The sequence below is a fragment of the Parastagonospora nodorum genome, assembly GCF_000146915.1.
Source record: "Parastagonospora nodorum SN15 chromosome Unknown scaffold_24, whole genome shotgun sequence".
NCBI lineage: Eukaryota > Fungi > Ascomycota > Dothideomycetes > Pleosporales > Phaeosphaeriaceae > Parastagonospora > Parastagonospora nodorum.
The window spans coordinates 220,365-245,718 of NW_001884572.1; the positions used below are offsets into that span (position 1 = coordinate 220,365).

A 25,354-nucleotide genomic window follows, 5' to 3' on the forward strand; every position below is an offset into this window, starting at 1 on the left:
AAGAGGCTGCAGAAGTGACCCATGACTGCCTCCCTCTGAATCTCAATTCCACGCATCCAAATGCTCGATGAAAATTTTTCTGCGTTCCAAAACAGGACGAAATGTCCGTCATGAGAAAGAAGAACGAAGCGGACCAACACAATGTCCGAGACGCGATACGAGCCTTTCGTTGCATACGTTAGTAAACTCCAAGTGCGAGGAAAAGCAAAGTAGCACAGGCCATGACGGAGTGTGGGTATGCTTAAAAAAAAGTGAGGGTCGTGCTGTTGAAACACGGCGCTGGAGATGTTAATGATGGTGGTGATCACCAGCAGAACACCGTAAACGTGCACAAGAAGCCATCTTCACAAGGCAGCGTTCCATTCATGTAGAGAGATATCATATGCGTGTGCGCCTCCCCAGCAGCCACGTGAAATCGAAAACAAAAAATGAAATTCTTGGGTATCAAAGACGAAGATAGTAAACCAGCGCCATGCAGCAAAATTTCCTCCCAGCCACGGGCCGAAGCCATACCCTAGTTCGTTGCGCCAGAATCGAAGTCGTCAAGTCATATCGTACATTGATAAGTGTGCTCCGCGGAGCCAGAAAGGTAAGCGGCGGGCGATGGCGATGTGTTTGTACATCATACAACAAGTATTGTACAAGCGGTGGTGGCTCATCCGGCATACCAGCCTCCAGGCGCGACGTTGGCCTCTTCGTTCTCGCGATGCGGTATGAGTGGCTCTTTGATGTCGAAAGCTTGGATGAACATCTTCCATGTCGTGTAGTCGATGCTGAGGACGGCTTGGTTCTTCTGGATGTTGGCTTCTCGTGCGTCAGACATTTCGTGGGCTTTTGCAGGCACTGTGTCGGGTTAGCTAGGCCAAATTGTGCGGTCGACAGGTGACTTACTCAGTAGTGGCAATCCATCTTCATCCTTCATAATCTTTGCATTGCCCTCTCGCACCAAGAAACTGATGTAGAACAGGTTCTCAACTGTCTGACCGAAGTCATGTGGATTGATGGCGAAGTCGAGAAGACTAACGGCCAATTCTTGGCTCGGTGCGACTGCCGCTCTGTGGCGTCTGGATGCTGCTGCGACATCTTCGTTTTGTACTTCCTCATCTGGTATCTCGGAAAGTTCCTCGCTGACCTTCTCATCCACCTTCTCGATGTGACTCCGTAACCGGACGTTTATACTCTTGACGAGATTCGACAAGTTTGAGTTCTCGGATTGCTGCATGTCACCCTCCTTCATTTCCTGTGGTCGAGTAGCTGGGCCAACTGGCTGTCGTTGTGATCGAGCTTTCCGCTGTGTAGACCTCACTCGCTTCTCTACAGACAGTGGTCCAAGCAGGAAACTTATGGTAGGTGGTCGTTTATTGCATGGAAAGCAAGCCTGTCTCCCAAGGAGTGCCCAGTCGAGCCCGTCGTCTCCCGCATCGTCCTCGTCCTCTGGAACTGGCACGGCCGGGGCTTCCTCGTCGTCTGCGGCGTGGCCACCAGACTTCATGAAGAATATGCACTTGGACACAAACTGGTCCAGATCAATGCCGACGCCAGCATTGCCTTGCAGACTGCTGTTCAGCTTCTTTCCCGCAAGCTCGCTAGCATTGACCAGGAAGCGAGAGTCCAGCGCGGCATCAGCAGTTTGTCGCACTTTCCCGAATATGCTGTCTTGCTTCTTCAAGGCGTCCAAAAGCAGATTGTTCGGTTTGACCATTTCGTCGCGGTTTTCTGAGGACATTGTTAGCACTGCCATCATGCCCAATAGTCTCCTACGCACCTTCTACCATGCGCGAATGATCGCGCAATGTCGCGCGCAAGCGTCTTCGTTTCTCGGGATCTTGGTTTGGATTGTAGAAACGCAGGTCCCCTTCCTCATCCTCTTCAGGCATCGTAGGTGTGGGATCCTCCTCTGGGTCATCGTCGTCGTCTTCCTCTTCCGACCCATCTTGGAAAACATCAACTCCAGTGCTGCTGTGCCGTCCAGTCCTCCTTCGCTTATTTCCGGTGCCTGAACCTGTCGACCCTGTGTCTGGCGTAGGCATCCTTGCTGACGCGCCCCGGAGACCCCTCTTCGCTGGTCGCGGGGTATTTTCTCGTGATTGAGGTTCGTCGTTCTCTTTGTCTGAGTTCATAGACGTGGAGGGACTCAGGACCGAATACGACGATGTTCGCGCATTACTTTCGTTCCGTGGCGCAGCGGAGGGGTCACGATAGAGCGAATCGACGGTTGACGAGCGTGTTTGCTGTGGCGTCGCAGACAGATGCGTGTTCAGACGCGCCATGGCGACTCGTCGCGAGCAAGGAGAAACGATAATGCGGTAGCGAGCGTGGTGTTGTGTTGTGATGTGGGGGAGTGGTGGTCGTTCCTGGACGCGGTTGCCCACAATTCGCGCCGTTGTTAGCGCGACTTTGTGCCTGAGGCAGGCGCGACGCCCGGTGATATCGTAAGCCAAGCAGCAATCACGTGTGCACGCTCCCCCGCGTACCCCTGCCCTCTCCGTAGAGGGAGCTTGGGCGTCTGGCCCATCCACCCCGCGTGATGGGACATGTGAACGCATCTGGACATTTCGTACAGAGCTGTTTGACATTCTGTCCACCACACTGATGACGTGCATCCATGGCATGCAATAGGACACAGCTTCCCCACCGCTCACGATGGAAGCCTTCAACTTCGCGACGTCGCTTGACTTGACCGAGCTCAACGTACATGTCAGAATGTAGGAACACCATCAGGGTCACGGGATGTGTACATGCTGAAGCGTGATAGAGATCGGCTCGATGGCACCCAAAAGCCCGTGCCCTACTCAGTTCTGCTGAAACGCCCTGATCTGAGGCACCGAGCTTCCATCACCAAGTGAGTGGAGTTTGCTAGAGGTGAGAGAGTTTGTGCTGATGTGACAACAGCCCACACTTTGAGCTCTACGTCACGGCGCAAATATGGGCCGACAGCAAGCCTCTCACCGTACCCGTGCAGACCGCCTACAAGTCGTTCAAGAATGCACGCATTTGGAACGAGTGGTTGCAGCTGCCTGTCACGTACTCGAACCTCCCAGCTTCTGCGCAGCTTAATATCACTGTGTGGGACCTGTCGCCCGCCGAAGATACAGACTCCAACCTACACGCAGTACCCTTTGGCGGTACCACCATACCTCTCTTCGACAAGCACAACACCCTGCAGAAGGGACGACAGCGGTGTCGGATACACCGCTTCAAGGCAGCAAATGGCCTGGCAGACACCACCACGCCGTGGATGTTACCGCAAGCGAGGAGGAGTCGCAAAGCTCAGATGGCTGAAGACACGGTAGACGAGCAAGTGGCAGAAATGCAACGCCTTGAAGAGCTGCTGAAGAAGCAGGAAATGGGCGACCTGCCGACCAACACCTGGCTCGATGGACTAGTCTATAAAAAGATGATGAAGATACGCAATGAAGCTCTGAAGGCTGAGGCAACAGCATTGAATCGCCAGAGCAAGACAGATGGCGACGCTGGGGGCGAAGATGAGCAGGAGCTCTTCTACCTCGAGATTGAGTTCCCGCGCTTCGACCACGCTGTCGTTTTCACTGATGTCGAGTATCCTCCGCCGCCTGTCTCAGATCTGAGACTGCCGGTTGAGGCTGATGTTCGGTTACGTCCGCCGCCCGAGGTCTCCTTTGGGCCTGATATAGACATTGATGGAGTTGGCTACGGCGATGCAGACGCAGGACGCCTCATCAAGATTTACGATCCCGAGATTGGACGACGAGTGAATCCGGCTGAAGACAAACACCGGGAGCTTATGCGCAGTCAGCAGACAGATTCCCTAGATCGAGACAGGAAACCCAACGTACACGTCCGAGACAAACTGAACCTGCTGATGGCCAAGGGTCCGCTCGAGGAGATCACGTCACACGAAAGAGATGACATCTGGAAGTTCCGATACTTCTTGCTCCGTGACAAGCGAGCTTTGACCAAGTTTGTGAAGTGCGTCAACTGGAAGAACCCGCGTGAAGCACGCCAAGCGGCACCATTACTTGACAAGTGGGCTGAGATCGATGTCGATGATGCGCTCGAGCTGCTTGGGCCACACTTCGATCACCCGGTGGTGCGAAGCTACGCTGTCGAGCGACTGAAGAAAGCGGATGATGAGGAGTTGCAGCTGTACCTGCTTCAACTGGTACAAGCACTCAAATACGAAGCTCCAGGAGAGGGCGATGACTCGTCGTTGGCGCGCTTCCTGATCACTCGCGCAGCGAACAGCTTCGCTCTCGGCAACTTCTTCCACTGGTACCTGATGGTCGAGATCAGCGACTTCAGTACCGACCAGGAACCCGAGCATCGCGACTTGTTCGCCAAAGTTGAATATGACTTCATGGTCGAACTCGAAAAGACTCCAGAAGGGGTTGAAACGCGTAACACATTCCGCAGACAAGGCGAGCTACTCACTGTCCTTGCGAAGATCTCGAAGGATGTCAGATTTGGTGGTGGTGATCGTTCGACGAAGCTCGCGCGCCTCAAGAAGGCCATCTCAGATCCCAAGAATGAGCTCGCCAATTTCGAACCGCTACCACTTCCTCTCGATCCATCCGTGTACATTACTGGTATCACTGATGAATGCAACGTTCTCAAGTCCTCCCTCCTGCCCATGGTCCTCAATTTCAAGACCACGACAGACAACAAATACCCCATCATCTTCAAGACGGGCGATGACCTCCGACAAGATCAGCTCGTCATCCAGATCATCACGCTCATGGACCGCCTGCTCCGCAAAGAGAACCTCGACCTCAAACTGACACCATACCGCATCCTCGCCACCTCCACATCCGCCGGCGCATTCCAATTTGTCCCATCCATGTCCATTGCAGCCGCATGTCAAAAGCACAAAGGCTCTCTCCTCGCCTATCTGCGCGCCAACAACCCCGACGACTCCGCCCCTCTAGGTGTCCGCAAAGAAGCAATGGACACATACATCAAGTCGTGCGCCGGCTACTGCGTCATCACATACCTCCTCGGTGTCGGCGACCGGCATCTCGACAACCTGCTCCTCGCGCCCGACGGCCGCTTCTTCCACGTCGACTTCGGCTACATCCTCGGCCGCGACCCCAAGCCCTTCGCGCCGCAAATGAAACTCTGTCGCGAAATGATTGAAGGCATGGGAGGCGCCCAGCATCCGAATTATCTGGCGTTTAAGAGCTATGCGTTTACGGCGTGGAGTACCCTGCGCAAGTCGAGTAATTTGCTGCTCAATTTATTTGCGCTTATGCAGGGCGCGAATATCCCGGATATCAAAGTTGAGAGAGAAGGGAGTGTGGGCAAGGTCAGGGAGCGCATGTGGCTGGGACGTAGTGAAGGTGAAGCGGAAGTGCTGTTCGAGAGACTGATCGAGGAGAGTATGGGCGATTGGAAAGCGGGTGTTATTGATTGGGCACATGAGTTTGTGCAGACTTATTGGCGGAAGTAGATGATGAGCCATGTGAGCTTAGTCAGGTCTGTTCGGATGCTAGCGAGGCCAATATAAGTACCACGCTTTTCCCGACTTCCTCCTTCTCTAGTCGAATGCCATTGCTTTTCTTGTGCACTCCAAAATTACAGCGACGACAGCACCATAAGTGGTGCTCTTCTCCTCGCCCAAAACAAGACACAATATTTCTAGACCCATGTTCTCCCTCATTGTGCCAGAAGAAAAATAGAATTGAGCGGATTCATGTCCACTTCTCTGCAACTCCGTCCAAAAACATACCCGCCGCCTTGTTATGACCGCCCAATCAAAGCCCATCCAGTATTTCTCACTCAAAACCCCCGTGCAGCTTAGCAGATATCGCTCTTCCGCCAAAAGGGCCATAGGCCTGCCAATAATGGGCAGACCGAAAGTCAGAATACGCGGAGCTATGTCTGGAGAATTCTTTTGGTGCTGTTGGATATCGGGATGGGATCAACCAATGTGCTGGACCATCGATGTGGTGGCGAGGCTGAGGGTGGGAGTATAAAGTCTTCCAGGATTTCAGATCTTGAGGGTCTTGTATGATACACTTCCCCATTACAACTGGAGACGAAAAAGGGATCAGAAATCTGTTATGTCTACTTCTATGCTGCTCTTTCCACCAAAACAGCGCCGACGTGGATGGAATGTCCCCGCCCGCCTGGAATCTGGTGTATAAAGCCCTGCTCAACGACAGGCGTGATAGCCTACAATATGTGTTCGGTAACTTGCCTAGTGTAAAAAAAACGCAGAAATCGACAGTTTCATGCTCTTCCTGCCTTCTCCCATCTACCAAAACTACAACATCTCAGCAAATGTCTCAGTCAGCCAAGCTTTGGGGTATAAAGTCTTCTCTGGTGACGTGCTCCGCGTCGTCTATAACTCACTCTTTGCAATTGTGAGATCACAAAATCTGCGCAAAACAGACGAATGTCTGCTCTGCTCTTTTCTTCGCCTAGAGTATTGAGCACTATCGCATGTCTCGGCTAGACCTCGTGTCTAGGATATATAGGGCATGTGTAGGTCTTTTGTGAGAACGAAGTCGTTTAGTATGCTTTCCTCGCCGCTTCACGGGCATGGTATATGTCGTGATGAAATCATATTTCCTTCATCCGACTTCTGATACCAAATTTAAGGCTACCGTTCAGTTTGAACTGATAACTCTGCAAACATCAGCTCGTTATGTAGCTTGTACGTTCATCATCTTCTGATGGATCGATCGCCGCTCCATTCTGCACCAGCACCAGCTCATCCACTCTGTGCGACTTGTATTCTTCCCGCATCCAAGTCCTCAAATCTTTGTTTCTTACGTTAAGCTCGAAAACCCGCATCTGTCGATAATATCGCGTCTGGCCGTACGAACAGTAACCTCCAAATCCACTGCCACCTCCATGGATTAGCCAAAGATGACTAGGAATTTTGGTGCCATCTTGTTGTGGCCATTGCTGTAATTGAGCGCAGAAGTTGTTTACGTGATCGTGGCCGCAAATTATTGCTGATGCATTTTGCCTGACTAAAGCGTCGTAGAATGAGAAGTCTCTACTGGGGCATTCGGTTGGTTCTCTTCGATGGCCACTTCGGATAACAAGATTCTTGTCTGCGAACTCTGGTATAGGAATATGTTGGACGACGAAAGACAAATGGAAATTATCGTCTTTAGCATCCTTGACACGCTCATGTCGTAGCGCTTCAGAGGTCTTCTCGTACCAGACGATTTGGCTCGGCTGAATGGGCTTATAGTCGGGCTTGGAGGACGATTCACCTATCGCACTGTGCGAGTCCAGGAAGAACAAAGTCAATACCGGTCGTTCTGATGGGTCGAAAGACAGGACTTGAAGGTAAAAATTGCCTACACCATCAACCTGCTCTGGGCCTGCTTCTGAGAGGCTATATGGCAGAGTCTCAATTATCGCCATTTGTTCTTCACCTATAGTTCAATCAGAAAAGTTGACTGCTTTTAGGTATTGCCCAGTGGTCGTGTATGACAAAACAGTCTAGGAACTGCGACCACTTACGAGACAATGCGTAGTCACCCTCGCAATCATGATTGCCAAATACCATTGCGTACGGGATCTTATGTTGGATGAGAGGAGCTAGCAGCTTGAAAAGGGCGGTTTGGCTATCGGGAATATCATGGTGCAACAGATCTCCCGGCAGCATTACAAGATCCGGCTTCTCGGCCGCCACGATCTGGTTGATGAAGTCTACCGTGCGTGAATCAGCCTGGCTCTCAGGCAGATTCTTTCCATGTGCATCAATTGCATCATTGCATATTCCGACGCCAGTGACCATGTGGGCGTCAGAGATCTGAAGTATTTTGAATGTGCCATCCTTATTGACCCTCAAGGCTTCACGAATATTGCGTATGGCCCGGCCATGGCGCACGCTTAGCCTTGCAACCGGGATTTCTGGTTGATAATCGAGCTGAAGTGATGATTGCGTGAGATCCCATTGTGGTCGTGGATCAACGGCATCTGTGCCAAAGAGAACGTCTACACCTGTCACAGCCTGGCCAACGTCATCAGAGAACTTGCTTATCCGCACCCAGATTCCGCAAGTTCTACTCTCCCACAACTCGGTTGAGTTAGAGGGGGGAGGCAGCTCGCTGATTCTGATATCCGTTACTACTTTGTCTTCAGCTGTAAGCTTATCCTCGTTGGCGAGTGCGACATAGAGATATGCCTTTTGCTGTGCTTCATGTAGGTAGAGTTCCTTGTCTATACGGTGCCATATTCGCGGATCGAAGTCGCAAGTGTATAGAGGGACTGATGGAGAGAAAATGCGTAAGGCCAGATCTGTGACAACAGCCGTGCTGTCAGGGACTGGATGGCGCCATTTCAGAGTGAAACTAGACCAGAAGCTGAAAGATGTGACAAAAGATGGGTGATAAAATCACCGTTCAAAGTAAGCCTTATCGAAAACAGGTATTCTTAATTCGTTCGTCTTGGGGAAACGTAATGCGGGCATACGTCATTGGTGCTAGGCCTTATTGGTAATTAGCTTCGACCTCTTTTCCGTCACTGGCTGCGACGATGCAGCAATGGAATTGCGCATTTAGCTCATTCAATTCAAGCGTTCGTCCATGAACCAGATCAATACTCAGACTGCCAAAGCGACTACATATTCATCGACAGCGTTGCGGACGGTGGCGTTTCCCACCCGACCATACATGAATAATTTTCGTGTCTGTTTTAATTTTGGATATCTCCGAGCGCATGACTTGGAAGATAAGCTAACTTTAAGCATCCTCAAATCATGGAATGATCTAGTGTCGACTTCGAATATTTGCTCAAATACATCGTATCCCTTGGCTTTGAATTTTGGTTCAAGTCACAAGCGAGAAACAAATATGAAGAGTGCATGCTTGCAGGTTTGATTTCCAAGATCCGGATTAAACAGAATACGTCTCTGGTGCATCTCTGATCTTTCATGATTGGCAGCCACGAGGTCGCAAACAAATTGACAGCGGCTAAATGCCATCATATATACACTAGCTCTAAGTCAGCATGCCAGTCCTTGTGCTCATTTTGTGAAGACCTACAGTCATCATCATCTTCCCAGTCCCATACGCCAACTCTTGACGCAAAACATTGCAGCCCATTTTGCTCGAACATGTCTTTTGCAGCTTTACGGGTCTTCTCCTGCTGGCCCTTGTCTGGAGACCAGATTGTGTCGTTCAAAGTGATCGAATCTAGATGCGGCGTGGTCTTCATCCATCTCTTTCCCGCAACAAATTCTTCCAATACTCGCAATACGTCCTCAGCTTGCCATTGACAATCTTCAGGCATCTGCGGGCTATATTCGATACTCAGACGGACTAGACCACTCGGAAGCGTTTCCGCAAGACGGGTAGTACTGTCAGGACGCCAGCCCAACAGCAGGCTGAGAGTTACAGAGAGACTCTTGAGCACTACCAGCTCTTTGAAAATTAAGGCGCGAGGTGGAAAGAACGGTCCCATCAGGCCGAATAAATCGCTTTGGAACTGATGCGTGACTTCCAGATGCTCCAGAGTCTGCCCGACATTCGCCAGTGCACGCGTAAGAGTCTGCGCGTTCGGCCACGTACCTAATCCATCGTAGTTGCATTGGACTTCGAATTGGTAGACAAAAGTCTTGAGACTAGTTGTATGCTCCAGGATCTGCTCTGCGATGGCTTGTTCTGGCTCCACGCCTTTGAGCTCGAGTGTCTTGATGTATTGACCCACGGAGGCAGATGAAGTTGAAAGAGTTCTTGCCAGTTCGAGGTGCTTTGTATTTGGAGAAAAGATTCTTACACACGATCTGGGAAGGTAGCCGTGAACTTCAATGTTTTCGTAGATCATGGGCAAACATGAAGCTCGAAGTCGTTTGCAAGTGTAAGATAAATTCAAGAGGCTGTGTCTTCTGCCGTGTTCATCGAGGATGAAGTTGGCGATAACGTCTTGGAGCTCTTGAGGAAGATGTATAAGCGATGTTCGAGATCGGTTTTGCATCGTGGACGACATCACCTAAATGTCGCAACTTCGTCTGAGGATCAAAATTGTCGCAAATCATTGCGGATAACAGAGTCTATCTAATACTGGGACGCGGTCACCGGTGTGCTGACATAATGTGGCGCAGCATAGGGGTGAACGGCTGCCTTGCACCCTATGATTATCATACAACGTGCCGACTTCGCCCTTGATCCACAGAAGCTCTACCCACAGAAGCTCTATCCCCATCGTCATAACGCTCTGCATTTCGTATTTCTCTCTCGTGCTTTCTCTTGACCAGCTTTAGCATTACCATATTGTACAACAGGAAGAGCAAAGCAGCAACTGCCGAACAAGCCGCAGTCACGACGACCGTCACCTTAGCGGTGACTGAGTACTGGCCTAATTGCATTGCATCAGCATGGTTACCTCGTGTAAACATCGCGACTCACCATCTTGAGCAGAGTAAATGTTGACTAGGGTCGATACCAGTCCAGCGATTGAGTTCAGCAACGCAGGAAGGAAGATGCGGTTGATGACCCAAACGTAATTCTTCCGATGCTTCCACCACAGCCACAGACATCCAGCAACGCCTAGACCACATGCAAATGCAGCAACATACATTAGCGGCACATTTCGCACAGTTTCGAGCGCATGTTTCTTGAGATCAGTGTCTGCTTTTTCATCGTAATTGCCCTTTTGCAGCTTGTTAAAGGTGGCTGGGAATACAATGTATCCGGCTAATAAGATCCACACGGACAGCGAAGCAAGGATGTTGTGGAAAGGCGAGACATGGTCGAGTCCAAGAAGCATGTCGATGTACCGTGTCCGTGCAGTTGTGCTTCGTCGCTGAAGCTCGGGACGTTGAGGCTTCTCAGCCTTGATTGATGCGCCACGATATATATGAGGTTGGGAGCTAGTGTGAGAGGATCTTCGCGGCGGGTCTTGGGTGCGTGTAGAAGGCCTATGTGTTGGTGCAGATTTTGTGGTTGAGGCCCTGACGACGCTTGCACTGTCTTTCCGATCGTCTTCTACTGTCGGCAACGTGCCCGGCTTTTCCTTGGGGTGCCATGGGAAATGCATGACTGCAACGTGGGCAACTGGCTTGCGCGAAAACGAGAAAATGGTACTAGAAGACGAAAGATGGTAGAGAGCAATATACTATACTGAGAGATGGCCTTTACGAGCGGGAGTATACTCTCCAGCAAAGTCTACGAATGCGATAAGCAGGTACATAAAACCTGTTCCTGGACCGTTACCGTACGGTGGTAGCTTCTCGGCGATATGGGCCTTTCACCATATCTAGAGAGCTCGACTTTCGGAGACATGACTTGTTTCGTGATAGAAAGTTGTTAAAGTTGTGGTGTGTCGACATCTGGTTGGTGGTTGGAGAGGGAAAGAGAGGAAGCAGGGGCAGCGACCGTAGATCGCGACGTCATTTCGCATGCCGATTTCCTAGTTCCTGGACTGCAACGATGTCGAGCCAAATTCACAGTTTCCTATGCGGGCGAGCTGGGCGAGCAAGTACGATAACGACTTCGGCCCTTGCAGGAAATGTGTGCTTGAAGGATGATCGCTGAAGTGCCCACGTGTTGCCGACAAATCGCGAAGTACGACCCGGCATGTGACAAGCATTTCCCCCAACGTGCTAAGCACTTCAAAACACCCCCAAGTTTCCCCATACTACAAAATGCGGAGAATGTCTTGCGCTCAGTGGTCCTTCTTCGGCAACGGTGTTCTTTTAATCTATCGCGTCCTTCTCGCGCTCTGCTAGACCCAAAGTGATCCCTGCGCTTAATATGGGAAGCGGAACACCAACGCGGAACGTGACTTCAAGGCCAAATTTGAGGGAAAAGGACAGAACGCATGATAATCGCAAGATTGACATGTTGGAGGTATATAGGTGTGTAGCCCGAATCCACACTCAATCGTCGCATTCCGTACTGCTTCGCCTGAAAGTCGCCGAATTGAAGCACGCAAAGCACGTAATTCACCATGAGACTGCAAACGCTCCTGTCCACAGCGCTCCTCGCAGCAACCACGTTTGCAGCAGAAGACTCTCCAAATGAATCGGCAGCATCGCCATCTCCCGACCCGACCCCCGCCGGCGCTCTCTGGAGCGCGAAATGGGACACCGCCGACCTGCAGCCGTACCAGCGAAAGTGCCTGAACCGCAACACCTACACAGCCAAGATTTACAAGCTCTCTGAGCGTGCGTAACATGTTCCTTCCATATCAACCTCTTGCTAACGGAGCGATGTCACAGTGTACCCCGATCTCAAAGAATTCGCCCCAGACCTAAAGATCTTCTACAACAAGCAACTATATGCAGGCTCCTGGTCCGGGCACGATGCGCACGGCGAGAAGCGCGAACTCATGCGCATGTCCACTTCATCGCTACCTTACAAAGTCCGAGAATGGCTCAAGAAGACACCGAAGCAGAAGCACTTCAATGTTCAAGACGACAATGTGTTTTTCGCGCCCGGCGCGATTTACCCGATATTGCCGCTGTGGGTAGACGAGCCGGAGGACGCAGAGTGCGAGGACGTGTTCGATGATTTGGACTTGTATAGTAATGAGCCAGCGGATGGAAAGGTGGTCGGGAAATTAAGTCATACATATGATGAGGACAAGGAGGTTACGTTCACGGTTGAAGCGATGGTGTTGAAGGGGAAGGGAAAGGCGCCGACAAGGAAAGAGGGGCAGAACGACGAGTTGTGAACGTAGATTTCATGGCTGGCGTGCCAGGCGTTTCCGGACCTGAATAGATATGATTTGCCATTCAAGCTTCTTTGCCTTGGTCTGACTTTTTTTGGGCGAGTTTCTTCCGCTTCCGTTGTTCTTCTTTCGCGTGATTGATCGCAGTGACCATGTTGAACAAGAAAATGATAATGAAGATCATCCCAACCAAGGCGAGCACAGCAATAACGCTGACCATGCTGAAAACCACGAAAATGTAGCTAGCGCGAAGGAAAGCGTGGTTGTCTTTTAACTCATCCAGCCCGGTACCGACTTGCATCGCGCTCAGGACAAGGCTGAAGAACACGAACACGATCAAAATCCAACTAAAGTTTCGCTGGAAGAAGACCACGTATCGATTGTACCCATACAAGTACCCACGCACAAAGTGCGAGTAGAAGAAGCGAATGCGATATGTTGAGTTGATGCGTCCGAGTCTCAGATCGCCAAATTGGTATCGCTTGTTGACCTGCGCAAGGGTATTGATATCCACATGCCCCGGCGCAAGGAAATCTTTCACGAAATCCTTCCACCAATGCCACGTTATGAAGCTAGGCACCAGAGAAAAGTCGTGTGCGAGCTTGAGATCCAGCGGCGTGACCAGAAGCCAGACATACGAGAGCAGAAATCCGCAGGCTGATTGATGTAGCACCTTGTCGCTACACAAGTGCTTGGTCCAAAAGTCGGCGCATAGTATCCACTCAGGCAGTGGCTTGATCAGCAGGTGATTACTGAACTTGAGCAAATGCAAGTCCATTTGCTGTGTGAATAGCACATTGAAACCCATCATGCGGTATCTGTGTAGTGGGCGCGCGCGCATTGGGCGGCCTGCCATCCACAAATGGCCATGGATGCGATTCAGGCGCGACAGGTCGAGTTCTGTCTTGAGGAATTGGTCGATCGAGTCGTTCGCAAGTACGACATCGTTACCGCGACCAGTTATGGTAGGCAGCGAGTCAAGCGGCGTTAGGGGGATGCTAGTCGCTGTGTCGAGAACCGGCTGCTGGGTGACAGCATTAAAAAGCGAAGTTTGCGAAGCGGAGAGCGATGATTCTGGCGGAATGGATCGTTGTCTGAAGGGTGGCTTCAGCGAAGTCGTCTGCCACGCGTCAGTACATACATCCTACCCGGTACGCGCTTCGTATGGCAGTTGTACTTACCGCGGTCGCAGTCTTCTCAGCCATTTTGTTGTGCGAACGTGGCCGCCGCAATGATCGTGGGAACGAGCATGAGAGCGGCTGAGCTTCTATGTACGCTGTGCTGAGCAAAAGGCTTACTGCTTGGACTCACCAGGCTCGCACATGCAAGACATGCGCCACATGATACGGGACCTGATCCGCCTACCAGGACTAAGGAGGCGTGTGTGGGGGCTGAAGCGTGCGCCTCCAAGGCAGCGATGATGATGATTGGGTAATCTGAATCACGGACGCTAATAATGCATCATGATCGGACTGCTGGTCACATACCACGAACAAACATGCAAAACGAGAGCGCCGTGCAGCAATTCATTATTCCTATCTAAGGACAGCCAGGTGTTGCTAAGCTATTGTAGATGAGTCAACCGATCAACATTGGACTTTCTCCGAGAGCTTCCGCATGCTCCCGAGGTCACATGACCATCAAACCGAGCTATCCTCCATTCACTCATCAATATTATATACTGCACATCTACTCTCCATATCTTCTGCGCAATATTCATCGACCGTCTCGCCATTGGCTTTCTGTCTTGCCGCTGGCTTTGCTTCCTACATCATGTCCACATGCTGAGGTCCCCGAGCCCATCCCACCGCGCCTATGCTCTCGCCGACCAACCCTTCAAAGATTGCCCAGCAGGACCCACCCCACTATCCAACAGAAGCTTAGATTTCTCTCTCCCACCCATTCTCATAGCATATGACATTGGTGTGCAATACCACTTGCTCACTAAATTCGCATCGGCGCCGGCGTCCAGTAGGATTTGTAATGTTGTTATGCCAATGCTCTTGCGCCGTACAGAGTCTCTAAACGCCAAGTCGCATCCTAGTTAGAGCAGTCGATTAGTTGCCATGAGTTCCAATAGATTGAGTCTTATTGTTTATCATAATGCTGACATGTTCATGCTGATTTACAGCCGTTTTTCCTCCAAGAAGGTAGACACGCGAAAGTCCGACACGGCAATACACTCCCCTCCCATGAATGAAGTGCTAGCGTACTTGGCGTGCAAGAGCTAAATTAGGGGTTTTCTAAATATTGGATTAGACAAGAACCCCAGCATTGGCTCTTGCACGCAAATCACGCTAGCACTCCGTTAATGGGAGGGAAGTGTACATACTACTTAATGATAGCTATAAACATCCAAGATGCGGCTTGGCGTCTGGTGACCTTATATGCCGGCAATTGCGTAGACCATTGCCATACGATTGGCCTGGCGCCGCGGTTGACAAGATTTGAAGGGCTGTTGGGTCGTAATGTTTGACTGCGAATGCCATGGGGGTGCAAAGATCCTTGACGGGTCCACCACAGCTACTCAATCGTCACTTGACATATGACTCTGCGCCGTTTTGGGGTAGCCATTCCAGTTAAATGGTATAGTTCGCAGTCATGCTTGCTTACCCTGCCCCCTGCCCCCTCCCACTTCACCACTTTTTTTTAACATTTGTCATGATGTCAAACCTAATAAAGCTCTCTAATCAACCTACCTTATCATAGATATGCGATTGCTCAACTACCAATTTATATTAATAGTTGATATTCTGATATAACTGACATACAGCTATCTCGGCAGCACTAGGCGATGTAGCATTTTCAGTTTAGATAAGAAGGCGCTTAGTGTATAGCGGTATATATATGCTCGGCGGAATCCCTGTCCTAAATCGGTTCGACTAATAGCTCCAACACTTCTAAGTCTTGGATTGCAACTTGGCGTTTTGAGACCCTGACAGTGTACCGCATGTGACCTTGACTGATATAAAGTTTCAGGGGTATTATTGTCAACGATAGAGTTGAAACAACAACCTCTAAGGATATTGCTGGTCATGTGGGAAGCGTGTACACCTGCGATACACTTCCTTCACCCTTAAGAAACGACCTGAGAACAGTCTACAGAGTCTACAGTACAGTTGCTATCTATAAATGGATCGTTAGCGCGGATCCGGAGAGAAGGGGCAGGACTAGGGTTTCTTTCCACTACAATTGTTTTCTTCGGGGTCGATCCCTGGATATGCCCTTGTTACGCTAAAGGACAATACAAATCAACCCGTTCATGGAGGGGTGGGGGTGTATAATACCCCTGCAGATTCTTGTCGATCGAACCTACATGCGGTAGTAAGCCGGCGTGCCGCACGTGCCTTGGACTGGAACGATCCCAGCTCGACTGCATTTACTCAGATAAACTTTGCGGAAGTTCGCGGCAACCTTACACTTCCGTAGGAAGGAATTCTTTATTGTGTTCTACTGTGGTTATAGGCAAGCGTATTGTAGGTGAGTCTAGCGGCAGGAAAGAGCTGGCAGGGAAGACACAGGCAGCCATTGTAATGAGTAAGCAAGATTTGGCCATATTGTTCGTCAAATCCCTTGAGCGAAATCATTCGGCGGGTTGTCACAAACCCATGCAAAGCGGCCCACCTACAATGATTTTGCCTGTGACCACAGTATCATGGAGTTACTGTTATACCCTGTCTGCTGCGGAATTCCAAGAAGTCTAGACTGGGTTCAGTCGATTTGCTCCATCCGGCCGAACTGTCGAGTGTTGGGCTATTATAGTCAACAGCACTTGCATCCCAATCTGCGCTCGAATCTTCTTTTTTATTTACCGTTCATACCTCTCTTGTATTTTCTTTTCATAACGCCGAGCGCATACACGTACAATAAAAAGTCATCTGCAATGTTTGGAACTCTGGTGACAAGTTCTCCGCGGCGGCGCGTACTTAAGTTCATCAAGCAAACCGATCCAGTCGCGGCAGTCAGTCGAAGATCACACGATAAGATGCGTGTTGCTTGCCTCTTTTGCCGCTCGAGAAAAGTATGTCACTTGATGGGCATTTGTGCTGGCATTGTTCAGTTATAGGGAGACGTTTGCTCTTCCCTATTCCACCCAGTCGCCTCCTTTTAACGGAAGAAAGTTCAATCACTAATGAGACTAAAAGGCACGCTGTGCAGGTGGTGGAAAGCGATGCCAAAGATGTGTAGGAATGAATATTGAGTGCGTGTATCCGGACAGCAGACGACAACAACAAAAGAACAAGGATCGTCGGATAGTAAGGACACTGAGACAACCCTGTACCCGCGAGAAGTAGTTGCTGACCCACGACCTCCACCAAGACGGAGAACCAGCATGCTGACTACAGCATGAACACCATGCCATGCGATTCATTCAGCGATGCTATCCTAAGCGCCGAGAACATTCGAATGGAATATGATGAGAACTTCACCCTTGACGGATTGGATCACAGCGGGTTTGACGACAACCATATCAATGAAAATATTTCTACACCCTGGACGTGGAGCACGACGACGCCATGTAGCTACAATAGCGAGGCAAGCTCGAAGACCAGTGGTAACAGTAAGCGAACACGTATGTAAATCCCCAGTCACTTTCTAGCCTACTAGAAACCCTTATGAACGGAAATGTACAGTCAATGTTTTACTAATTCCTCCTCAATATAGCCGCTCATGAGTCTGCGATGACGGGAAGTGAATCGTCCTCTAGTATAGTCGCTCGCAGTGCTACGGCATTATTCCCCTTGTCATCAAGTATGGACCAATCGTTGGAGGCACAACTGCTCGGCGGCTACACACTCACTGAAGGCCCAATCGATTCGGGTCCCTTAGACATGCAGCTCCTAGACACAACTATGACATGGGCAACGTACTCCGGCTCATTCATGGACACCACATGTGATCCGCTGGCACTCACGTCTCCGGAGAACGAACCAGAACTAGGAGACAGCAGCTGCCACTGTCTCCTGTACTCGATTACCTTTCTAGAATGCCTGGCTTCGGACTCCGTGTCGCGCGAGAATCGCATGGACACACTACTCGCTGAGTTTCGTGAAGCTATGGAGAAGTTGTATGTATTTTTGGCGTGCAAATGCTGCGCGACAAGCTTGGAGCAAAACATGTTGCTTGCTAAGGCGATTCGGCAAATTAGCCTTATCTGTGCGAAAATAGCCAACTCTTTCAAGGCCCTATACCTACACCATAAGAAAGACAAGAAAAACAACACAAACTCGTCCTTCCAACAAGAGAGCGGTCTGGACAGCTCGCCTGCTGCCTTTTGTTCTGTTAACATTCTCGTGTCGTCATACCGTGTCAACAGTCGAGAAATGCTGTTTTTGCTGGACAGTCTGGTCACGCTTCACGTCAGTGAGTTCCAGGAGCATATCGACAAACTAAAGGAGCGATCGCGCAATCATTTGCATCAGGACCTAGCTAGAGCGTTAAAAGAAGCAGAAGCGTATCTTGAGCAAGCAAAAGAAACGATGAGAATTTGCATGGCATTGGGGTAGGGGTTGTTGACAGGATTGGGTAATAGTCTTCGTTCATAAAGTATAATAGTAACCTTTTAGGGAATCTTCATGTCAGGTGGAAAGAGCTGAATTGACATCTAATATCAAGCAGGGATAACTTATAAGTCTATCGCCTCTTTGCTTGAAGCGAGAAGCTCAATTGGGCTTGGGACACGTTACACTTTACAATAGCTGTTCTTCGTTCTTGCTCTGCTACTTTATGCCCTTCAACTTATCTCATTGTATAAATGGTATACTGTCAGAGAACGTATTCTATTCTTCACTATCGGTTACCTTGACCAATTGACTCCTCGCTGAAATTTTGGCAGATACATCCGCCAGTGGCATTGCACTCAAGATATCGAAGACGGAAATATCGCTACGCATAAACTTCTGAGCCCGGTTCCTAATTTCCACGGCTTGTAGAGAATCAACTACAGGAGTTAGCGAAATGTTGAAAGCATTTTCGAAAAGCGAAAGGGAGGACTTGCCACCATATTCAAATAGAGGTTTTTGAGGATCGATCTCTTCTATACCAATACTCATGGACGCAGCGATCATTTCCTTGATGTTATCTTCTACAACTGCTGTCGCCTCCAACATAGTCGTTGCATTAGACAAGAGGGCGCCTACGTCCTGCTTTGCATCAACGCCTTCGGCTTCGTCTCCTTTTCCGACAACGCGTAGCTGAAACTTCTTGTCTCGTGAGAAGCCTCCCATGCTCTCATTGTGCTTGATGCCGTCACCTAAGCCTAGCACCAGCTGTGCAGGTGCCTCTTGTCCATTTGTGGTGGAGCCGCGCATGATGGCCCGCATGACGACGCCGAGCTCTGTAAGGTTGGTCTGTAGACCGCGCCAACCGTGCTGATACCGCCTTACATAGCTTTCGAGATCACCGAATGCTCCGGCCGTGGTAAAGTGTGATGAGTCAGATACCAATCCGACATCAATACTGGTAGCGTTGATGCCTAAATGAGTACGAGCATAATGCGCCAACGCGTCCTCAAAGGTGTTTCCGGAAGCGTAATTTGCTTGGGCTTTGTTGCCTATAACACCTGTGATAGACGAAAGCAGGATGAAGAAAGATTTATCGCCCGGCGAGATATTGGCCAAAAGGTTCCATGAGCCCTCAGTCTTGGGACTGATTGCATTACGCCACTGACGGAAGGACATGTTTTCGAAAATGCAGTCTTGAAGAACCATCGCAAGTTGAACCACTCCGGCAATTCGCTTACCGCCCACCTTGAGCGTATCAAAGACACGGGCAACACTGGCTGCGTCGTTCACATCACACTTGTAGGCTTCAGCTTGCACGAAACGCTCGGATAACCTCTGCAGATCATCGTGATTCTTCGACCCGCCTGCCCGAGACAAAAAAACAAGATGTTTGGCACCGCAGTTCACCATCCAGCCGGCGATTTCCAGCCCTAGAGCACCTAGTCCACCAACGAGCACGTAGGTCGCTTGACCATCGAGTTCCAACTCGCGCGCGGGTGGCGGAGGCATGAGCACAGGAGTTGCATCATGAAGTGTTATGACGGTTTGTTCGGCCCGGACATTGTTCAGTACGGCTGGTAGGTTAGTGGCTGGTATGGCTACCATGTGTGAAGGGCCTTGGAGGCTGTACTCGGTGAACGCTTGTTGGAAAAGTCTGCTGACGACATTCTTCCTGCCCTTTACTACTGCTTTCACGTCAACGCGAGTAAGTGTTATGTTGGAGGCCGATGGAAGAGAAACTCTGGGACCCTCAGTTGTGATATCGACAAAATGACCAAATGCGCTCATAATAGACACGGCTCCAGCGATATGTGTACCCGAGTGCTGGCTGACAAACACGTCAATTCCGCGTTGGTTGATGGCGCTCTCAATGAGCGGCACAAAATTATTCAGGGCCGAGTCAAAGACGTGATCTGTGGGGATTGCAAATCGATCCACAATCAAGTCTCGCTCTGCTTTATTATGTACCAAAGCGAACATATCAGAGCCAACCGCTTTCGCGACTTGCATCAAGGCTTGGCCGACAGCACTTCCTGCGTTATCGAACAGACACAGTTGTCCCTGACTCAACCGTGCCAACTCAATAAGTGCATACTGTGCAGTCACTACCGGCTCAACAAGCGCAACAGCATCATGCGGTTCTAGGTAATCAGGTTTTGACACGACCATAGCCTGATTCTGGCGTATATGAGTTCTCGCGGCAGCGGTGGAGAACACGATGACATGTTGACCAAGCTCAAAAGCTGTGACAGAATCGCCACGACGTGTAACAATGCCAACAGCATGACGAACAGAATCTAGTGTTGAGCCGCTTCCGAGCCCCGCGCATTCAACATTGACTTCGACCTCATCTGCTCCCAGCGGTGAATTTGCTTCGTCGTCTGGGATCCAGATACAGTCTCTAGAGTCGGGGGACTGGCTCGCCTTGAGCGGTTCTCCTGAAACGTCCAACGCCGCCAAGGTTGGACTCGCCGTATTGCTTGCTAGCTGCAGTTCGTAATCGAAACCAGCATTCTCGGTTGCACGCGGAACGTATATCAAGCCATTGGCTTCAACATATTCCATTTCTCCATGCTCATCTAACGACGCTCGCCAAACATCCAGAACAAGATCTGCGTATTTGGCGTTGCAGATTTCTGCCACGGCAGATAAGTTCAGGCTCGGCAAGATTGCCATTGGATATTCGTTACGCATGACTCTGAACAGACCCTGGCTTGTTGCGAATTCGACACCGCCCGACCAGCTTTCGAGCACGCTACCACGAGCGATCCAGAAAAGATGTCTGACCGTAGATACGAGGTCCTTGAATGCGCTGAACTGTTCTTCGTTCCATTCATACACCAGCGGACTATCGATTTCAAGGAGCGAGATCACTGACTTTCCGCCAAGCGAAGCAATGCTGCTTGCAGACAATCCTGACTGTGTTACCGACGTACCAAAGCCATCAAGCCTCGCTTGAATCATGTTTGCGAGCGTGCTAAGATTATCGGATGGCTGGGCAGGCAGGAGAAGCACAATTGAGCTTGGTAGCTCAGTCAAGTCTGGACTCGTCCTCGTTGCGAACAGGAAGCAAATTTTATCCTCCTCCAGGCGGCTGACACAAGTCCTCCCTGACAGAACAATATCTTCTTCACTCGGCTCCTTGATATAGGTGAGACAAGCTAGTGGAGACAGCCTAGTGAGAATTGCAGCGTTGTTGGCGATGTCCGGAACTCCTAAAGCGATGACAAGATCATTTGCTTCTGGCGCAAGCTTCTGGAAAATTTGGCTCGTTGGTAGCCAATCATAGCTTATGTTCAAATTCTCAGAACTTGCACCAAGCGCAGCTCGCATCACCTCGGATCCGGGTTGAGATGTAGCAAAGGCAAAAATCTTGCTAGGTCCGTAAGTCCTGGTCTTCAGACGAACAAGAATCTCCACATTACGTTCAGACTCATCAAACAAAATGATCAGTGCTGTGCTGTTTGCTTGCTTCAGGAATATGGCGTCTAGCCAGGTGTCCATTGGATAAGCCTCCGTCCCGGATAATATCAACTTTGTGAGATCCCCACCGTCAGCCAAGAACTCGAGGTCAGGGACCCAAGAGATGTTGGCGCAATTTTTGATCATCTTGGAGTTTGTTTTGTTGGTGGTTGTAGTGACGTGGCCTGCTTTATCAGACGTGACTTGACGAAGACCAAAGTTTTTGATTGTGAGCTTCGGCTCTGACCACTCTTGGTCGGATACCACTAGTTCACTTGTGATTTCACGGCCGCGATGCGACAGCAATCGGCCATATCCAGAGTAGAGAGTCCCTGGTTCCTTCGGCTGATCAAGGGCGACATAGATCTCGTCAATGCTATACGGTACTACGGCCTGAATGAGTGGCCCGCCGGCATGGTGAGAAGCAATTACCAAGTGAAATATAGAGTCCATAGTGGCTGGGTGTATAACATGCGGCGATTCGTAATTCCCGGGCATTGTTGATTTTGTATCAGGAATAGCTACAGATCCGTAAGAAGCATTCTTGGATGGTACTGCTGTTAGGGACGCTGTGTTGCGGAATGTCGGCCCATATTGCATTCCAATAGTGTCCAGATTCTTGTAAAAATCATTAACGTTCAGGGAAACAGAACCTGCTTCGTGAAGCAAGGCTTTCCATACCGTTAGCTGCCGTTGCCACACGACATCTAGACCGTCTTCTTCTATTTCGCTTGCTTCTTGTTCGTATACGAGCGTGATGGTCCCGGTACAATGCTTCACCCACGGCGGGCCATTCGTCATTGAAAAGATCGAGAACTCAAACGACCCGGGTTTCGTGCTGTGTGGATGGAAACTCAAGCGTGTCTCTACCGGCGCACTATCATCGAGAGATATCACCATTCCGCGCGCGAACATTACATCATTCATTCGGAAGCCTTTGACCGTCTTGGAGGAGTCAGCAGTGAGTAGTGCACCTTCCAAGGCCATGACAAGCATGCCCGACCCTGGATATAATACAGTTCCTGTGACTGTGTGGTGTTCAATCCATGGATTTTCGGGGACACGAAGGTAGTTTCTCCATCGGGGTTCATGACTAATCTGAGCATCTTCGGCAATGCCAAGAAAGTCATTACGGACGTGTAGTGGAAACCGACAAGCGCGGGAAGTACAGGACTCATGCCAGAAACTCCTTTTATGGCTCCATGGATATGAAGGTAGATCTGAAATCATCCGAGGGGTGCTACGATTGGAGGCTGCGAAATTATTGACCGCATTCAAGTCAACGTTGTAGCCTGCGGACCAGAGTACTCCTGCGGCAGTTAAAGATGTCTCTGATGCATCTTTGCCACGGAAGAGCATTGATATGTAAGGTGCAGATTTGGCAAACTGGTTGCTGCCTGTGTCGATAGTTTGCCGCAATGGTCCTTGCAGAGCGGCGTGGGGTCCAACTTCAAGTAGACCCCCCCACTGCACAAGAACTTGGCGATGACTATCTGGGTTGGCTTTTCTGTGTTTTAGTAAGGCCAGCAAAGCTTGAGAGAATTGCACTGGATTCTGCATGTTGTCGACCCAATATTGAGCGTTCAATTCCTCGGCAGAAGAGATGATGCAACCAGTAAGAGATGAGTACATGACGGGGGCATCACCCACAGTGTGTCTCTGGAGTGGTACTATATCTCCAATACTCTGGAGATAGGTCCCTGAGACCTCCTTCATGTGAGGAGAATGGTACGCAGTGACAACCTCCAGTTTACGGGCAAACTTGCCATCTCGAGAAATCAGAATTTCCAGCTGATCGATAGCTTCAACATCTCCCGACAGAGTCACACTAGAAGGACTGTTGATACAAGCTACAACAGCAGATCCAGGGGGGACGTTCTCGAGATACTTCTGAGCTTCATCTTGGGCAAGCCCGACAGCCATCATTGCACCTTTTCTAGAAACAGCTGAAGAGCTGAGCCCGCGGAAGTAAGCCAGCTTTACTGCATCGTGTTGAGATAGCAGCGCAGCGGCATATGCAGCTGCGATCTCGCCACTGGAGTGCCCAATGGTGGCGGTTGGTAAAATCTTCCAGGATCGTAGTATGTCAACAAGAGCTATCTGAACCACTGTACAGAGAGGCTGACTGTATTCCGGAAGGTTGATCTTCGTGTTGTTTGTGTTTGTCAACTCTTCGGTTGCATCCCATCTGCAGCCTAAAGCCTTGAGGTAGGACTGTGAAGTCTCTATGCTACGGCGGAACGCAGGAATTTCGAGGAGTTCGCGACCCATTCCTGCCCACTGAGCACCCTGGCCAGTGAATATCATAACAAGGTTATTGCCATAGCGCTGTGATCGAATAGCTGCTGGCAATCCCTTTGCGAGTCGCTCTGTGAGCTCCGATCGCGATCGGGCAACCGTAAAAGCCCGATGCTCCAGATGCGTACGGCGCATAGCGAGGGTATATGCAAGATTTTTTGTGTTATTTTCCATGGCTTCATTCTGCAGCCACGTGTTCAATCTATCGGCCACCCGCTGAGCACCGGACTTGTCTTTTCCAGTGAAAAGGAACAACTGTTTGAAAGCACCGATGGTGACATCTGTCTCTTGGCCGTCATCCGTTCTTTCGGCCAAGTCTGGGCGAGGTATAGTCGTGTTGTGGTCGCCAACAAGACCTCTTTGTTGGCAGTAGTGGTAAGCATCGTCCAGAATAGCATGGGCATTGGCGCCTCCGAATCCGAAAGAGTTAACACTAGCTCGGCGAAGTTCTGTTGTGGGCCACTTTACAAGACTTTGTGGGAGAGTAAGGTGCCAATCATCAAGTTTGAGCTTTGGGTTCACACTTTGCACGCCGTACGTGGGTACCAGCATTCCTTTTTCGAGCAGCAGGATAGCTTTGAACACTCCTGCTAGGCCAGCACATCCTTCTGTATGGCCCACGGTTGGCTTGATACTACCAATAGGGAGTGGAGATTTCCCGGCTGATCGCCTTGCCGCTCCGATGGTGGTGGCAATAGCAGTCAATTCCAGAGGGTCACCTACGGGTGTACCAGTACCGTGGCATTCAAAGTACCCCGTATCTGACTGATCCAAGCCTGCATCCTCATAGGTCTGATTGATTAGATCGGCTTGTGCTTTGGCGCTAGGTTGTGTGACACTAGGTGTCTTACCATCGGCGTTAACACCAGTGCCGCGTATGACGGCACGTATAGTATCGCCGTCTCGAATGGCATCACACAGTCGTTTGAGGACTAAGGAGGCAATACCATCTCCTCTACCATATCCATTAGCTCGATCGTCGAATGTGTGCGAGATACCGTCAGGGCTGAGCATGTGCATGTTTGTGAGTACGTGACTACCCTTGGGGTCGATGATGAGATTGACACCAGCAACAAGTGACTAGAACAAAATCAGTGGACTGTATGCATATGGCAGCGCTTAAACCTACCATATTTGTTTCTTTTAATCTAAGCGACTGGCATGCATAGTGAAGAGCGTACATTGAGGAGCTGCACGCGGTATCGATAGTCAAGCTCGGTCCCTTGAGACCATAAAACCATGAGATACGATTTGCAGTCATCGCTTCGCTCACGCCCAATGCTGCGGAATTGCTAATGTCGTAGGTATCGAGCAGACTAATCGTCTCGTAGTCGTTTGTCATGCAGCCGACGTAGCAACCGGTGCGGCTGTTCATCAGAACACTGACCGAAATGCCGGCTAGACACCAAAGTTAGTATGGTGTGCCATCGGCTCGATTCAAAGGAGTTTTACCATTCTCGAAGCTTTCATAACTTACT

General features: G+C 50.2%; 11 protein-coding genes across 11 annotated transcripts; 4 read left to right on the top strand and 7 right to left on the bottom strand.

Moving 5' to 3' along the window:
- Window positions 1–141: 141 nt before the first annotated feature.
- On the top strand, window positions 142–371 carry SNOG_12887 (hypothetical protein; the record flags this gene model as incomplete). Its single annotated transcript, XM_001803051.1, has 2 exons — window positions 142–181; window positions 253–371. 2 exons carry the CDS (start codon window positions 142–144, stop codon window positions 369–371), a joined length of 159 nt encoding a protein of 52 aa, XP_001803103.1.
- Window positions 372–655: 284 nt separating this feature from the next.
- On the bottom strand, window positions 656–2,030 carry SNOG_12888 (hypothetical protein; the record flags this gene model as incomplete). The annotated part of the gene is made up of 4 exons (XM_001803052.1): window positions 656–843; window positions 892–1,240; window positions 1,307–1,716; window positions 1,766–2,030. 4 exons carry the CDS (start codon window positions 2,028–2,030, stop codon window positions 656–658), a joined length of 1,212 nt encoding a protein of 403 aa, XP_001803104.1.
- Window positions 2,031–2,643: 613 nt separating this feature from the next.
- SNOG_12889 (hypothetical protein) lies at window positions 2,644–5,425 on the top strand (the record flags this gene model as incomplete). Its single annotated transcript, XM_001803053.1, has 3 exons — window positions 2,644–2,705; window positions 2,756–2,842; window positions 2,893–5,425. 3 exons carry the CDS (start codon window positions 2,644–2,646, stop codon window positions 5,423–5,425), a joined length of 2,682 nt encoding a protein of 893 aa, XP_001803105.1.
- Window positions 5,426–6,615: 1,190 nt separating this feature from the next.
- On the bottom strand, window positions 6,616–8,279 carry SNOG_12890 (hypothetical protein; the record flags this gene model as incomplete). Its single annotated transcript, XM_001803054.1, has 3 exons — window positions 6,616–7,370; window positions 7,459–8,160; window positions 8,267–8,279. The coding sequence occupies 3 exons, from the start codon at window positions 8,277–8,279 to the stop codon at window positions 6,616–6,618; spliced, it is 1,470 nt and encodes a 489-aa protein (XP_001803106.1).
- A 429-nt stretch (window positions 8,280–8,708) lies between these two features.
- SNOG_12891 (hypothetical protein) lies at window positions 8,709–9,915 on the bottom strand (the record flags this gene model as incomplete). The annotated part of the gene is made up of 2 exons (XM_001803055.1): window positions 8,709–8,731; window positions 8,985–9,915. The coding sequence occupies 2 exons, from the start codon at window positions 9,913–9,915 to the stop codon at window positions 8,709–8,711; spliced, it is 954 nt and encodes a 317-aa protein (XP_001803107.1).
- Window positions 9,916–9,995: 80 nt separating this feature from the next.
- SNOG_12892 (hypothetical protein) lies at window positions 9,996–10,977 on the bottom strand (the record flags this gene model as incomplete). The annotated part of the gene is made up of 2 exons (XM_001803056.1): window positions 9,996–10,069; window positions 10,347–10,977. The coding sequence occupies 2 exons, from the start codon at window positions 10,975–10,977 to the stop codon at window positions 9,996–9,998; spliced, it is 705 nt and encodes a 234-aa protein (XP_001803108.1).
- An 834-nt stretch (window positions 10,978–11,811) lies between these two features.
- On the top strand, window positions 11,812–12,699 carry SNOG_12893 (hypothetical protein). Its single transcript, XM_001803057.1, has 2 exons — window positions 11,812–12,106; window positions 12,161–12,699. The coding sequence occupies exons 1-2, from the start codon at window positions 11,890–11,892 to the stop codon at window positions 12,613–12,615; spliced, it is 672 nt and encodes a 223-aa protein (XP_001803109.1). The 5' UTR covers window positions 11,812–11,889; the 3' UTR covers window positions 12,616–12,699.
- On the bottom strand, window positions 12,594–13,817 carry SNOG_12894 (hypothetical protein; the record flags this gene model as incomplete). The annotated part of the gene is made up of 2 exons (XM_001803058.1): window positions 12,594–13,732; window positions 13,794–13,817. The coding sequence occupies 2 exons, from the start codon at window positions 13,815–13,817 to the stop codon at window positions 12,677–12,679; spliced, it is 1,080 nt and encodes a 359-aa protein (XP_001803110.1). The 3' UTR covers window positions 12,594–12,676.
- Window positions 13,818–15,872: 2,055 nt separating this feature from the next.
- On the bottom strand, window positions 15,873–16,168 carry SNOG_12895 (hypothetical protein; the record flags this gene model as incomplete). The annotated part of the gene is made up of 2 exons (XM_001803059.1): window positions 15,873–15,924; window positions 16,032–16,168. The coding sequence occupies 2 exons, from the start codon at window positions 16,166–16,168 to the stop codon at window positions 15,873–15,875; spliced, it is 189 nt and encodes a 62-aa protein (XP_001803111.1).
- An 800-nt stretch (window positions 16,169–16,968) lies between these two features.
- SNOG_12896 (hypothetical protein) lies at window positions 16,969–18,119 on the top strand (the record flags this gene model as incomplete). The annotated part of the gene is made up of 2 exons (XM_001803060.1): window positions 16,969–17,173; window positions 17,278–18,119. The coding sequence occupies 2 exons, from the start codon at window positions 16,969–16,971 to the stop codon at window positions 18,117–18,119; spliced, it is 1,047 nt and encodes a 348-aa protein (XP_001803112.1).
- A 273-nt stretch (window positions 18,120–18,392) lies between these two features.
- SNOG_12897 (hypothetical protein) lies at window positions 18,393–24,896 on the bottom strand (the record flags this gene model as incomplete). Its single annotated transcript, XM_001803061.1, has 3 exons — window positions 18,393–21,971; window positions 22,359–22,582; window positions 22,823–24,896. 3 exons carry the CDS (start codon window positions 24,894–24,896, stop codon window positions 18,393–18,395), a joined length of 5,877 nt encoding a protein of 1,958 aa, XP_001803113.1.
- Between the last annotated feature and the right edge of the window lie 458 nt (window positions 24,897–25,354).

What these genes read in the sequence shown, in the direction of transcription:
- SNOG_12893 (XM_001803057.1), top strand. Translation starts at nt 11,890, where the DNA reads ATGAGACTGCAAACGCTCCTGTCCACAGCGCTCCTCGCAGCAACCACG. An exon ending in GATTTACAAGCTCTCTGAGC is followed by an intron (nt 12,107 to 12,160) that starts GTGCGTAACATG and finishes GCGATGTCACAG; the next exon opens with TGTACCCCGATCTCAAAGAA.